The sequence below is a fragment of the Pogoniulus pusillus genome, chromosome 6, assembly GCF_015220805.1.
Source record: "Pogoniulus pusillus isolate bPogPus1 chromosome 6, bPogPus1.pri, whole genome shotgun sequence".
NCBI classification, from domain to species: Eukaryota; Metazoa; Chordata; class Aves; order Piciformes; family Lybiidae; genus Pogoniulus; species Pogoniulus pusillus.
Genome location: NC_087269.1, coordinates 21136399 through 21151433, shown reverse-complemented (window position 1 = coordinate 21151433; position 15035 = coordinate 21136399). Strand labels below are relative to the sequence as shown.

At 44.1% G+C, this 15035-nt stretch overlaps 2 protein-coding genes across 2 annotated transcripts in view; both read left to right on the top strand.

The window, feature by feature from the left end:
- The first annotated feature begins 756 nt into the window (after window positions 1-756).
- Window positions 757-4418, top strand: NDUFB8 (NADH:ubiquinone oxidoreductase subunit B8). Its single transcript, XM_064144811.1, has 5 exons — window positions 757-908; window positions 1078-1204; window positions 1793-1892; window positions 3389-3544; window positions 4210-4418. Exons 1-5 carry the CDS (start codon window positions 800-802, stop codon window positions 4300-4302), a joined length of 585 nt encoding a protein of 194 aa, XP_064000881.1. The 5' UTR covers window positions 757-799; the 3' UTR covers window positions 4303-4418.
- Window positions 4419-4516: 98 nt separating this feature from the next.
- Window positions 4517-15035, top strand: part of SEC31B (SEC31 homolog B, COPII coat complex component) — a 40107-nt gene continuing 29588 nt past the window's right edge. The window contains exons 1-4 of the mRNA XM_064144812.1: window positions 4517-6736; window positions 11676-11764; window positions 13268-13391; window positions 14200-14395. Coding sequence (XP_064000882.1) covers window positions 11686-11764; window positions 13268-13391; window positions 14200-14395 — 399 coding nt within the window. The 5' untranslated portion in view covers window positions 4517-6736; window positions 11676-11685. The remainder of the gene's footprint in view (window positions 6737-11675; window positions 11765-13267; window positions 13392-14199; window positions 14396-15035) is intronic.

Sequence of the window (15035 nt, the reverse complement as noted above, 5' to 3'; positions counted from 1 at the left end):
CCTTTGGGCAAGTGAAAGGACCCTGTTCAAGCCTGTGACAATGCCTCCACCTCAGGCGTGCTGCATTTCAGATGTGCTTTTGTGGTTCATCACTATCTTCATCCAATTAGTAGGTTTACAATTAATGCTGTTATTAGAAGGAATGGCTTTAATGACAAATTGTCCATGGTAGGTTTTGATCTGCAAAGGTTTATAATGTAGATCGTTATAGAGACATTACCCATTACAGCTGATGTGAATAACCGAAAGAAAATGAGTTCAACTACTACAGAGTTTACATAATGAAGTAAACTGCAAAATCCTTTAATGTTCATATCGATTTTATCTACAATAATGTATTGCTTACATTTGAAGAATAGCACTGCTAAATTAACATGCCATTTCAGCTGTTTGCCATTTCCCTGGCTCCAAGGGAATAAGATGGCTACATTCGGGTATTAACTTTAATAACATTGATATTGATACAAAGAAGGCAATTTGCATAACGCCGCCAGCCACAGCATCGATCGGACTGAGCATCGACTCGGCTGCTTCGCGGGAGGCTGCCCCGCGCCTTGGGAGGGACGCCTGCCATAAATTCTTATTACCCGACTTCAGACGTTGACAGCCAGAGAGAAATACTGCACTGATGCCCTTTCCGTCCATTAGCTCTTATATCAATAGTGTAACAGCGGCTGATTAATTAACACCCTGGACGGAGAGCTGCACCCGGCAGCGCGGCAGGCCGCTGGGATCCCTCCGCCCCCTCTTCCGCCCCTTTCTCCTGTCCCTGCCGGCCACCGTCAGCCGCGCCTGCGCGATGAGGGCGATGGCGGCGGCTCGTCTCCGCGGTGTCCTCTGGCGAGGGGCGGCAGCCCGGCTGTGGGCAGTGCGGGCCGCCGCGGCGGCGCCCCCTGGGACGCGGGCAGGTGAGCGGGGAGGCGAGACCTGAAAGCCTGGCCGGTGGCGGGAGGGGTGTCCGTGGGGCGGCAGACAGGTGACGCTGGGGCCGAGGCATGAGGGCGACGCGACCTCCCCAGCCTGGTTGTGGCTGTCAGCGGGGCCCTTAGCCACCTCGTCATGTTGCTCTCCCGCTAGCTTCGGAGATGTCCAAAGACCTGTTACCTGGACCATACCCCCGAACACCGGAGGAGCGAGCAGCCGCCGCCAAGAAGTACAACATGCGGGTGGAAGACTACGAGCCCTATCCTGATGACGGCTTCGGGTGAGCTGCGAAGGTTCCCATGGCTTCCCGGTCCAAGGCCGGCTGCTCCCTGCTTTGTAGGGAGGTGCTGCAGGCTATCAGTCTTTGAGGGGATGTGCTGTGAGCGTAGAGCTTTGAAGCTCATTGATGGATACCAGTGTTGCAACACAGGAGCAGCTGCAATGAGTTGGAGACCTGTGCCAATGGTATATGAGGAACTTCATACGCTGTTATAATGCAAGGCTAAAGAGCCACGAACTGAAAGCCATTTCTGGAATAATGATTTCAGGAAATGCTGGGGAATGCTTTGACTTGTGTGAAGTGCAAGATAAGTAGGGTTCTGTAGTTCAATTAAGCTTACATTTTCTTCCAGATAGTATGGCTTAAAAGTGATGCTTTGAGGAATTCTGTTAAAATGACTGGTGTCAGGTTGATTGTTGTCCTAGTTGTATGTATGAATCTTTAAAATCTATATATGAAGGAGTTATAAAAACAAATTAATGTATGACTCTTCCATTTCTTTAGGCCAATCCTGTAGTGTCTCCCACAAGATGTATCTAAATTAATACAGCTTTCTTGTATATTTGGGGTTTTGTCCATTTCTTACAGATACGGTGACTATCCCAAGCTTCCCGATAAGTCTCTTCATGAGAGAGACCCTTGGTACCAGTGGGACCAGCCAGACCTGAGGCATAACTGGGGAGAACCGGTAGGAATGCTAGTAGGGCTTTTTGTTATGATTACACTACTGCTGTTAGCAAGCGCTAACATGCATATCATGTAAGTGCTTTCTGTTTAATTCTTTGTGTAACTGTACACTCAAGTACAGGTGAGTGTTGCATCTACAAGCAGGGACAGTCAGCAGAGGGAAAACTGAGCTGTTGTTATCATGGTAAATATTTTGAAAGTGCCAAGGAATGTTAGTATCTTATCACACATGAGGAGGGAGAGTTTGTGAGCTAAAGGTTTTCTGCAGTTTTTTTTTTTCCTGATCTGACTCTGTATGAAAGTTTAGTTCAGAACCATTTAGCAAAGAAGTCCTTTTAGTGCAACAGAAGCAGCTATTGCTGCTGTATTACTTCAGAGTTGTTTTGGGATAGAGTACAAATGAGATTTGCTCTGAAGAGGTTTGCAAGCTAACCTTAAGAAAATGGATGAATAGGGGACCTATGTTAATGTTCGACATCTAAGTTAAACTCCTTGTCAGGACTAACTTTTTTATATGTGGTCTCTGTAAATGCCTGCAATCTAGCTGTGGTTACTAAACTTAGTAATTGGCATGAGCTTTCCTTAATGAAAGTAGTAATTGCGTCCTCTTGTGTGTGTAACACATCATAGTATAAACATGCAAAAGCATCGTAGCTTGTGTACTGCAGTGAAGTTTAAAGTGTGTATTATAATGACTACAGAAGCACATGAAAAACACCTGTGATGATTATGGCTTTGTGCTTGGTACAGAAGAGCTTTGTACCTTGTACAAAGGGCTGGCAGTGAGTGGGCCAAGTGGAGTATGCTGATGCATCTGAGGTGTCAGCAGGTGCCTCTGTTATGGCAGCTGATTTTTTTTCAGTCTGGTGCTCAGGGTTTGATAACAAATGGCTTGCTCTGTGTTCAGCTGTAGGCAGTATTTGAGCTGCAAATTAATGAGTTTGCTGCATTCATTAATGTGGAAGGAGACTCAAACAGAACATATTTGGGGGTTCCCTATGTATATGCTGAGGCGGAAATTTAAATGCTGTTTCGTTTCAATCAGAAGGGGCATTAGCTTGCTACCAGCCTTTGTCAGGTGCTTTGCCTGTTCTTGAGGAACCAGTTTCCAAGTAGCAGGTGGTTTCTGCTTTGTTTGAAATAACATTGCTACTTCTGTTTGTGAGTGAACTTCCATAAATGAGGGTATTGATTTATACCATGCCTTTCAACACTTCTGTGGAGCAAATCTAAGGCAGAGTGATTCTGTATATAAATAAAAGCTGTGAAATAATTAAACATGCAGTGTGATACAAGCATAGGATGGAATTTGGAGTCCTGAGTTTTGCTGAGTGGCAACTTGTTGTGACTGTGCTTATCTCCGCTGTAGTTTATCTCCACTTCCAAGGTAGAGATGAAACAGCTTCTGGCAGTTTTATGAATGCTGTAATGCACTTCTTCCCTTGATCGAAGCAGCTAGAGTTGGTAAATGTGCAGCTCTTTTCCTTTGTTCTTTAGATGCACTGGGACTTTGACATGTATATTCGGAACCGTGTTGATACATCCCCCACTCCAGTTCCCTGGCACACCATGCGCAATCACTTACTCACCTTTTTGGGTACCATGCTGATCATGTTTGTTCTTGGAGAGTTCTATCCATATTACAGACCTGTGGTGAGTTACTCTTGGGTAAAGAGAGGTAAAGTAGTTGTGTTTCTTGGTGCCAGTGCCTAGAAAAACAGTTTTGTTGAAGCTGAGTGAATGTAAATGCAAAACCCTGCTGCTGGTGGAGAACTGTAGTCTCACTTATCCTGTTGGCTGGCTTTGCTCAGCTCATGGGTTTTGTCTCACAGTGAGCAGTTTCTATTCACTGGGAACTGATCTTAAGCTATACTTTTTACAGTATCCCTCCTTTGGTGTAGGTATTCTCCTTCCCTGTCTGCATCTGCTTAAAGGAGATGCTTTATCTCTTCTCTTGCCCTCTGTTTTTTAACTAATTTCATGATCAGGATCATTTAGAATGTACTTCTGAAAAATATATTTGAATATACAAACAGCTTTTGTAGTATATTATCTTTGTGCTCCAAGATGAACTGTTAAGATTAAATGTGAGACCACCTGGATGTTTTTGTTAAAGTACAAGGGTTTATACAAAGAACTCTATCTTTGAATTTACTTGTTTCAGCAGAAATTTTAGTGTACACTTAAATAAAATTCTGAGTTGTAAATAACAAGCCTTGATTTGGGTGGCAGTGGGATGGAATGAGACATTTTTGCCCTTATGCCTCAATGTGCTTGATGATTATGTTGAATTTGTCACACTTTATCTTTCCTTGTAGGGGCCGAAGCAGTATCCCTTCAACAACCTGTACTTGGAGAGAGGAGGAGACCCCAATAAAGAGCCACCAGTGGTGACACACTATGAAATCTGAAAGTTGAAGCGCTGATTCTCCTGTGTCAGGAATGGCATCTTCTCTAGTGTTCACTGCTAATGCCTGTTCTTCAATGTTCAACCACAAAGTGCAGTGAAATATATTGATAATATCTACTCTGCTGGTTGTCTTCTGTTGTCTGGAGAAGGCTGAACAATGGCCAATGAAATGACCATTGCCATTTTTCTAAACAAGCTAGTATCTGTAGGGCAAAGTTCTGAGTGCAGTCCTAGGACTGCTCTTAGTTTATGTACCTTGTTTGCAAACATTCCTTAGCTAAGCTGGTTTATGTAGCAGATACTGCCTGTTACCAAGTGGTTTACTGCAGGTGCCGCTTGGAGTTGAACTAGCGTGTTGTCGTTTAACGTGAAATGACAGGCAGAGTCAGACTGGCAAACGCCAATGCTTGAGAGTCTCTTACCGTGTGACTAACTGTCCTTGCTGGGATTTGGCTGTGATCTCTTCCTGATGTATGCATCCTCTTACATGAAGCTTGCATAACCAGTAGGGAGCACTAGTGACGCACAGAGCCTTACAGCGTACAGCCTGAAGAGCTATGGACAACAGTAATGTGAAGAGGTTAACAAGCAAGTCCCATGCTGTCCAAATTTGTTATGCTGTGTCTGGGCTTTGGTCCAATAGCACAGGTGATCAGATAAATCGTGCCCTGGTGTATAAGCTCAGGCCATATAGGAGCTCTGTCTGACTCATGAAGTTTGCCTATCTTGCAGCAAACCACTGTTTCTGGGCGTCCTATGAATTCATCAGTAGTTTCCTTGGGAAAGTCATGCAGACAATTTTGTTAAGATCCTAGATTTTTTTTCAGCTCCACTCTTCCCTTAAGTTTCTCCTCTTGTTGCTGGAGAAGACATAACCTTCAGTACTGATCTACAGTGAAAGTTCTCTCAACTACTCTGTGCTATGCCTTTGACACCGCTGTTTAGCAGCAGAATTGGGTCGTCATAGAAATCTAAAGACTTGTCCTCTTCTGGATGCTTCCTATAAACTGGATGCTGTCTTCTGCTGTCAGTACTCTGTCATGACTCAGTTTTGTGCTTTAAGAGAAGCAGTTATTTGAAGACAGTGATCCTTTTTTTTTTTTTTCTTAACCTATGAAGACTTTTAACACTGGATGCTAAAGGCCAGTTAGCTTGACCTCTGGGTAGGCGTTTCTGTGAGGGTGTGTTCAAGGAAAGTACATGATTGAGTGCTAGGATATGCAAATATGTGTAAATGGTGTCCCTCCCATCTTTAAGTTGGCCACCACCTCTTCTAGTTATAGAAGTGCTTACTTTTAAATTACCGTGATATTTTGCCCCAGAAGCTTTTTTTAAAGTGTTTTTTTGAGCTGTGGAGACCTTAAAATGCAGATCTGTTACAAAGTATCATGCAGGGAAACATTTCTTATAGATGCTTCAGTAAGGACAACCATTCCACAGCAGTTATGTGACAGTATGATATACAATGTTGTGAGAGTTGTTTAAGTGTTTAAAATAAAAGGACAGTGATGGCTGCCTTATCTTTGTGTACATGAAATAGTGCAGCAGTAGCAGAGGCAGGTTGGGGCCTGCCCATCTAGCTTGTACTGCATACCACATAGCTGCCCTGCCCCAGCACTGTTTGTTGCTGTTAGCTTGGAGAGTTTCATGAGCAGTCTATATATAACCAGTAGAATTTTCTTCAGGAGGAAGAAAAGAATATGGCTTAAATCCACAAAAATGGCATTTTGTAGTGTTAAGTAAATCTTCCCAAAATAGGAGAAAGTTGAGAGAAGGACGTCTAGGCCCTTCTGCCTTTTGGTTTAGTTTCCCTCTTTTCTTCCCTGGTTCCTAAAATGCTTTCAGGGAAACATGTTCTTAAACTGTGCTTCCTTACGATGTGCATGCTCTCTCAGAAAGGCTTAATCTCCAGCTGAGGGGGATGATTTTGGAGGTAGCAGGCCTCAGCTCCTGCTGTGCTGTTCTTGGCAGACAGTACGGACCATTTTAGACCAGTGGATGGAGCAAAGTCAAGCATCTTAAAAACAAAATTTGTGCTCAGCAGCTTCTTGGGTGAGATCTGGCTGCTTGTCAGCAGTTCGTGGTGCTGTGGTTGAGAAACACCCCGAACCCGGGCAGGAGAGACTTGAAAGCAGCCTCCAACACTTTCGGGGTACACCTGAAGGCCGGTAGCAGGGAGCCTTTGTGGGAACCGACTGCGGCACCCTCGGTGGTGGTTCTAGCTCCCCGCCTGCGCTATCGCCTCCACCCGTCGCTGTAACCGCGGATCTGGCGCCTGCGCAGGCGAGACGGGCGGCGGGTGCTGACCCCCGCGGCGCGGGCGGCGCTTCGAGGGCGGAGGCTTTTCGGCTCTAGGCGGCCACCGTCGTGAGGACTTAGCTGCGGGAGTCCGTTGGGCTTGAGTCGGCGGCGCGTTGGGGACGGGCAGCGAGCCGGTAAGGGCCGCCGACCGCCTCCCCTCTCTCTTACCCCGCCGCCTCCGTGCCGTTCGGCCTGACGCCAGCGGCTGCTTCTACTTCGGCACTCGCGTCCCTCAGCCCTCTGACCGGGCGGGGGGGGCAGGGGCGGAGGAGCCAATGTGGGGCCGAGCCCCCGAGCCCCGGCCTGATTGGCTGCACCGCCCGCCCCAGTGTCGCTGTGCCGGTTCCAACCGCAGGTCCCGTGGCTCCGGGCAGCGGCAGGAGGGGGACTGGGGAGATCAAGCTGTTTGACGTGGGCTACGGAGAGGCCTCTAGTATAACCGACAGGCTGTTTTCTGACAGTCTGTGGACGAGATCAGTGCTTTCTTACTAGACTTACCCGCTTTTTTACTAGCATAGATTTAGTACTGTTGTGCGGCCCGAACTGACTAGATACGTGTATACGGACTCCCGTCTGTACAGTGCTGTGACACTTAGCTTTTGAAAGTGTTCAGAACTCAAGAAGTTTTTATTTACCGTGGGAGCTGTCATGGAGGAATGTGCTGAGCTCAAACCTGCAGCAATCCTGTCTTGCAAGCGCCAACGATTAGCTGAGATTAGTCTCTCTGTACCTTCTGTAATCAGGGTTTATAATAAGCAGTTACGAGAACAGCCTGGTTATAGGGGAAGATGCGAAAAGGTCAAAACAATACAAAGGGAAGAGGCAGTACAGAGATTTTAAACGGACAGGGATGTGGAGGCTCTAGGACGATTTGTCTCTTAACCATTGTGTCATGGCTGTGAGGCCTCATTCAAATCTTAGGGTGGCTGCTTGTCAGCTGGGTGACATTGGAGAAGTCTGTTTTGCCCAAGTTTCACCTTTAGGTAAAGGGAATCAAGCTATCATCTCTTGGTGTGGTGTGCTGGAAGTTCACTGTCAGCAGGAGCCCTCCAAAGAGGAATGGTTGGGTGTCTGGAGGTAGGAGGAGGAATGGGAAGATCAGTAAGAGGGGATTTCTGATTGATAGTATTTGGGTGTTGCAGGAGACAGAAGGCCTTACAAAAAGTGATACCAGAGGTGATTTTCATGACAGTGACAACTTTGAGGGTCAATTAGCCGATACATAACTACCCCAGCAGTCTTTTAGGATGCATTCTGAGCCACAAGTATTTGAAGTTACTGTAGGTGAGGAATTTTTGCCCTTATCAGCATTACCTGTTCAGTCCATCGTGGTCTGAGAGCATGTGCTTTTACTTTTCACTCTTCAGCTGTGTGTTTTTCATTTCCCGTGGTGGCGACTCAATGACTCGCTGGGTTTTGTTTGGCATGTAGCGTCACCTTTTAAGGGCACCGCGTAGGAAACCATGTCTGGGGGAGGCAGTAGGGAAATGCTGCTTCTGTGACTCCCATTGGGGCTGAGGTTCGCTAATATGTTATATTCATAATCGGATGTCTGTAGAAGGAGGAGGAATTGTCTTGATTAATTAATTAGAGATCCTGAGAAAAGCGTGAGCTTTCTCAATAGTCCTAGGCGCTGTTTTGGGAGATGACAGCAGGAGGCAATCTCTCCCTAAAAGTTCTCCTGTGAGAAGTCAAATACTTAGGCGTTTTTCTCAGGCAGCCACAAGAGGTTACTGAAGAAGGGTTTTTTCTTGCTTTAAGGATCATGAGCACTGTCCTGGGTGCAGACATAGGTAGAAAGATTGCTTCTCTAAGAATGCAACTCAGGCTTTTTTTTAGCTTCCAGATTCAGCCCACTGATTCAAAGAGGAAGTTTTCCTGCATCCCTGTAGAATCTCAGCTACAGTAGAGATGAACTGATAGAAGCCATCGCGCCATCTCTTTAGTACATCCTTATTCATCTCCTGTAGGCCTTCTCAAGTCTGTTTGCACTACCACTGCTTTTCCTTGAGGACAGTGTACCTGTTCAGTTCTTATGATCCAGTGCTTCTACCTTTTTTTCTGTTGCTATGGAGCCACTCTAACAGGTGCCTTGGTGCCTTGTTTGCTTTCCTATGTCTGGGTGAGTTATCACAGGCAAGACACTTTACCTTCATGTTCTCTCCTGACTTAAGTTTGTGAAAAGAGAACAGTGCATTGACTTTCTTATGCAAAATGACAAGAAAAGCTGGACAACTGATCAGTGCAATTCTGCATATTTTTTTTGTGGCCTGTCTTTCTTTGTGTGTTAAATGCAATTTATGCCAGCCTTGCAGTTAGCCCAGCATAGAGGGTAAAGAGTGGGAGCTTGTACCATTCACCTGGGTGAGTTTGTGATGGTTGCACTCTTCATTGCTTTCTTACTAGTTAACGTACTAGAGAAAAGGCCTTTGAATGCTTGCAGGTGATTTGCCCTCAAAAGGCAAGAAACAGACCTATAGTTCCAGCCAGCTCCTGCAATTGATGTATTGTAATTGTAGAAGGAAGAAGCAAAAGGGGACTGGTAAGGAACTTGCCATCTGTCCTGCTCCTCCACATCAGTGAAGTGGTGCTTTGTGCAGTAGGCTGTTGCTAGCAGTGTCACCTGATTCCTCCTGGGAATATTTTATTGAAGAGAGGAGACCTGAAGAGTGTTCTTGCACTGGTATGGGAGCCAAATGAGAAGGCACTGTAACACCTTGGCAGAGAGAATGTAGTGGAGCCCTAATAAGTATTCTGCAAAGTCTGTGCTGGAAGATAGGAAAGTAAGCTTTAGAGGTCTGTTAAGGTAATGAGGAGATGACCTTTCTACACCTGTTCCTGGACTGCTTGAGGAAATAGTTACACCTGTCTTAAAAGTAATCTTCAGATTGCTGTGGGCCTGAGCAAAGTTGGAATAAAGTTAATGTAAAAATTGTGGTAGGCACTTTGAGTTTTGGAGATACTACTGCAGACTAATAAATTCTAATCAAACAGATAGTCCTGATAGTGCATGAGGAGGAGAGAGGATGCCCTTAGCTTCTCATTGGTGATGGAGAAGAAATCCTTAAAAGTGTCAAGATTGAAGCCCAAGAAGGAACACTGACCAGATTTCCTTTTGTGTGTGGGCCTTAAGAGGCTATAGCTTCATCTAAGCCATAAGATGACAGGAGGCCTTTTCAAAACTGGTTTGTTTGGGGTTTTTTTTGGTGGTTTGGCCAAACAGTGAGCTGGCCACAGCAAGCAACATTTATGAACTTGCTTACAAATAAACAGCCAAACTCTGAAGCATGGACTCGTAGCTCTGGTAACCATAGAATTAGCCAGGTTGGAAGAGACCTCCAAGCTCATCCAGTCCAACCTATCACCCAGTCCTATCCAATCAACTAGACCATGGCACTAAGTGCCTCATCCAGTCTTTTCTTGAACACCTCCAGGGACAGTGACTCCACCACCTCCCTGGGCAGCCCATTCCAGTGGCAAATCACTCTCTGTGAAGAACTTCCTCCTAACATCCAGCCTATAACTCCCCAGGCACAACTTGAGACTGTGTCCCCTTGTTCTGTTGCTGGTTGCCTCACCTCACTACAACCTCCCTTCAGGTAGTTGTAGACAGCAATGAGGTCACTCCTGAGTCTCCTCCAGGCTAAACAACCCCAGCTCCCCCAGCTTCTCCTCATAGGGCTTGTGCTCCAGGCCTCTCACCAGCTTTGTCATCCTTCTTTGGACACATTCCAGTATCTCAACATATTGAATTGAGGAGCCCAGAACTGGACACAGTACTCAAGGTGTGGCCTGACCAGTGTTGAGTACAGGGGAATAATAACCTCCCTTTTCCTACTGGCCACACTGTTTCTGATACAGGCTAGGATGCCATTGACTCTCTTGGGTACCAAGGCACACTGCTGGCTCATGTTCAGCCTGCTATCTACCAGTACCCCCAGAACCAGGCGAGATTAATCACTGTAAGCTGGAGAGGTGCATAGTGTTTTACTGTACTGCCTGCTGTCAGTTTTACTTTATTCAGTGTGATATCATCTGAGTGCATAGTTAGCAGCTCTGTTTAGCTAGAGCTAAAAGACTGCACTGCAGCCAAGCTCAAAAGGTTTAGGAACTGCTTATGAGAGTGACCCTCCTAGCCTATGACTTGTATGTCCATGTGTCATTTATGCTACTGGCATGCCTAGAAAACAGAGCATGGTCTGGAATGGAGAGGTGCTGGGTGCAACAGGATCCTACATTGGCCAATAATTTGTATTTCTATTCAGTTTTGCAGCCTGTTGATTGCCTGTTGTTTGACTTTCAACTGTCCTGCTACGTTATTGCCCAGCTAATCTCTTGCCAGTAACATACAGAAGTTGTGTTCCCATTTTATAGGTGTCAGTTGATCTTTCCAGAGTAAATAGAAATAATTGTTGTCAGAGCCAAGATTGAAACCCAGTATTTACTTCTGGATAGCTTCTCCTCACCTTCTACCATTTACAAACTCAAGCAGAATATCAAATTAACTTTTTTCCTTTCACTTCTCTAAGGAACAAAGTACATAAACTGAATTGGCATGTGATAGCATTGCACTTTGTTTTGTGTGTCCAAATCACTTTTCAGCTTGGAATTTAGCCTGCCCGCAGGTTCCTTTTCCTCCCGTTTTGCCTATGCATATACTGGCTTCAGTTTGTTCAGAGAGAGCAACTGGTGCTTTGTAAATATATTTGTTTAACTTAATTTCTGCCTGATTTAAATCAGTCTGGGCTGAAGACTTGCATATGTTGTTTAATTTAGATCACCATCCTTTTACTGAAAGTCTCCTGTAATCAGTAGATAATAAAGCGAGCTATATATGAAAGAAAATATGTGATGAGACAGCTGACATTGTTTGTTGATCTTTTTTTATTAATTCTGAAATACCCTAATTTATTCCTGTGCAACCTGTTTGCTAGCTCAGGAGGTGACAAGTAACTGTCAAGAGTTAATTTGTTTACTCAACAGCTTCGTAAGGGGGATGCTGTGTTACTGGTGTGACTATTTTTGTGTTGCCTTTATCAGGCTATTCTAACCACTGTGTTAAATTTCTTCTAGAGCATAGAAAATGAAGCTAAAGGAAATTGAGCGAACAGCTGTCCAGGCTTGGAGTCCAGCAAACAACCACCCCATTTATCTAGCAGCAGGTAAAAGTCTTCATAATTTGTGGGAATAGAAGTAGGAGTACAAGTTAACTAACACTGTCAGCGATTCTCACCTTAATAATCTCTGGAAAACTTAAAAGCAATACACCAAAAATGTTACAGCATTAACATCTGGGGTTTTTAAGTGACTTGTAGAGAATTATTTGGCAAAGCAGGGCCACTTTGCACCTTACAGGCCAGTCATTTTTTTTCAAAGGGTGAATACATGGCTATTTTGATCTGGCTTCAAATGAAGTCAATATGAACTCTGACACCTGCTTGCTATAAAAATGATAACAAGGTTACTTGCTGGGTATATCTGGGGAAAAATAGTTAGTTCTAATAATTCCCATTTAAAGTCACTTTTACTGCTTTGGTCTTCATGTATTATCATGGTGTTTGATAATTAAATAATAGAAACATCTTCTCCCTTAAGTTCCATCTTTTGATTATCATTCAATTTTCAGTATTTCTGTGAAAAGTTAAATTTGCATTTTCATGATATTACTCTTTATTCACTACTGTTTGTTTGTTTGCTGAAGGACAGAGTCTGCCTGTTCACTGGCAGTGGGTGAGTTTAGTGTCTCTAGAAGCAAGGCCTTGGGTTGTCTGTCCAATATGAGAGCTAGTCAGCTCTGTCTCTTGCCTGGCTTGTGCAATGCTGCCATTTTTTTTCAGGGATGAAAGTCACAAAAGTTCAGCTGTTGCCTTAAAAGCAACATTACCATGTTTGGCATAGACAAACTTATTTTATGTTTCTCTAAAAAGGACACATTTTGGTTGGACTGAAGATCTTGGCTTCAGTCTACTTTAGATTAGAAAGAGCATAGTTTTGAAATTTGTGCTGCTTTTTAATAGTCTCCTGGGCACTGTCCATGCCATAGGCAGTTTCAGCTCTCCTCTGTGGTAACAGGGAACTATTTGCCTGGCAGTGTCCTGTTAGGCAACGCTAAATCTATTTTTAGCTTTTATTCTGTAAGCAAGGGAGAAGGAAAGACGCCACCACTGTAAGACTGCTAGCTCTCTGTGGGTCACTGGGGAATGTTGGCTAAGGTTGAACAAGTTTTGCTGTAGACCATGTTCAGAAGGTTTGATCAAGATGTACAGTTGTGGTTGAAGATCAGTTACAGAACTATTTGGGATCATACTTGTACCAGGTTTCATGATCTGGTTGCATTTGTAATTTAGATAAGGACTTAATATCAGAAGCTGTGGCTGCTTGGAAGAGGGTGTATGAATTCTATTTATCCCAAGAGAGAAAGATATTTATGTAACAGTGATCCTGGTGTGCAGAATTTCTTGAAGAAGTTCTGATTTGTTTCAGTGTTTGTCATAATTGCTGGTGGCTCTTTCTGAAGTATACAGACAAGCTGTCTCCTGAAGCAGGCATAGCCAAGTTTGTGTCCACTATCAGGAATAGGTTCCAGAGCATTGTTCTTTTTTTTTGTCTTGTGCTCTTAGGAAAAAAAAAAGTATCCACTTGTTTTGCCCTTTTACTTCTGCTAGGAACATCTGCCCGACAGCTCGATGCATCCTTCAGTACAAATGCCACCTTGGAGATATTTGAGGTTGACTTCAGGGATCCCTCTCTGGACATGAAGCAGAAAGGAGCACTTCCTGCCTCAAACAGGTGCTAGAGGGTCATGCTGATGTATCAATGAGTGGAACTGAAAAGGGCTTTTCTGGCACAAGAAATGGGGGGAGGAGATCATTTTGTGGATATGAAGTGATCTTTGGATAAGATGACCTCTGTCTTCAAGAACTGAACATTTTTGTTGACACAAATAGTATAAAACTACAGCAGCAGTTAGATCATTCTAGAAGTCTGAAAGCATTTATATGGTACTCAGGAGATTCATTTTATATCATGTGAATCTGATGGGGCTAAGGATTTGCATTAAAGAGACTAGAGGCAGAGTGAAACTCATCTATTTTTTTAAAAGAAACTCAATTTCTTAGGCTTATGAGTGTGAGTGACTTTTGCACCAAATGCAAAACACAGCCTTGATTTGTTCCTCAGCTTTTACAGTCAGTAAACATGTTTTTCACATAATAGTTCTAGAAAAGAAAGCATATAGTCCTGTAATCTTATTTTCTATGTAGTGTAGATTAGAGGAGAGTCACATATCACACTGAATCACATGACATCCTAAACCTTTGTGGTGTAGAGAGGCAAGGGGGAGAAAATTATAGAAAAAACAAACTCAGAGAGATAGACTACCTCTTCCTTTGTCAGTTCCCTTTGAAAAACCTTGAAAGGTTTTCTCTTGCATAAGAGCCACAGTCATCTGCAAAGCAAAACAGTTGTTATTTAAGGTGCAGACTGATAGTTATGTTTGATAGGTTTGAACATGTATGTGGTTTTCAGTATTGCAAAGGGTGTCTTGACTTCCACCAAATATTGTGGCCTGTACCAGCTTTATCTTCTTCTTTTTTAGGTTTCATAAGCTGATCTGGGGTAACTTTGGTAATGGGTCCCCAGAGTCCTCTGGAGTGATCATTGGTGGAGGGGATAATGGTGTGTTGACAATGTACAGCGTGCAACACATCTTGGCATCAAAGAGTGAGCCTGTCATTGGGCAGACAGAGAAGCATTCAGGTCCTGTTCGAGCTCTTGACCTCAACCCTTTCCAGGTATGCTACATTAAGATACAACCAAGTGAACATCAACCTCCATATTAAAAATAAGTGGGTTTCCCTAAGGAGCGTTTTTTAACTTGAAGGAAGCATGGTAGTTGTGGCAAAGGACTGACTTAGGACTCAAATCTGGGTTCTGTTCACAGCTTTGCAATTGACTTCCCCTGTGACCTTGATCAAGTCTCCCACCTCTCTGTAAAAACATGACTTGTAATACTGTTACATGTTAGACACATTTGAAATCAGAATTTGTGTGTTCACACGGTGTCTAATTCAGTGGGGCTTATCACATTTGAAGGAACTGCAACATAAGTGAATACTGAACAGAACACACAAGCTCTTAGGGTATCACTAAGGCAAATTCATAGTTGTCTGCAGACTCTCATGAGAATCCTGCATCTTCTCAGAAGAAACATCTTTGGTACTGGGATGCAGGGTGAATGTTTAGTTGGACAGAGACAGCAGCTTCTGGGCTTGTGGCAGAGATTCATGATGAGTAACACCACCTGCACCCATAGCTTGCTAGACTGATTTTAAACAGGTCTGTACCATGGCTCAGCTGAAGGCAGGAAGGTCAGGAATGTGCTGGTTATAATCCAGTTAGTATCTTTGTGTCTACCAAAGGCTGAGAAATGCA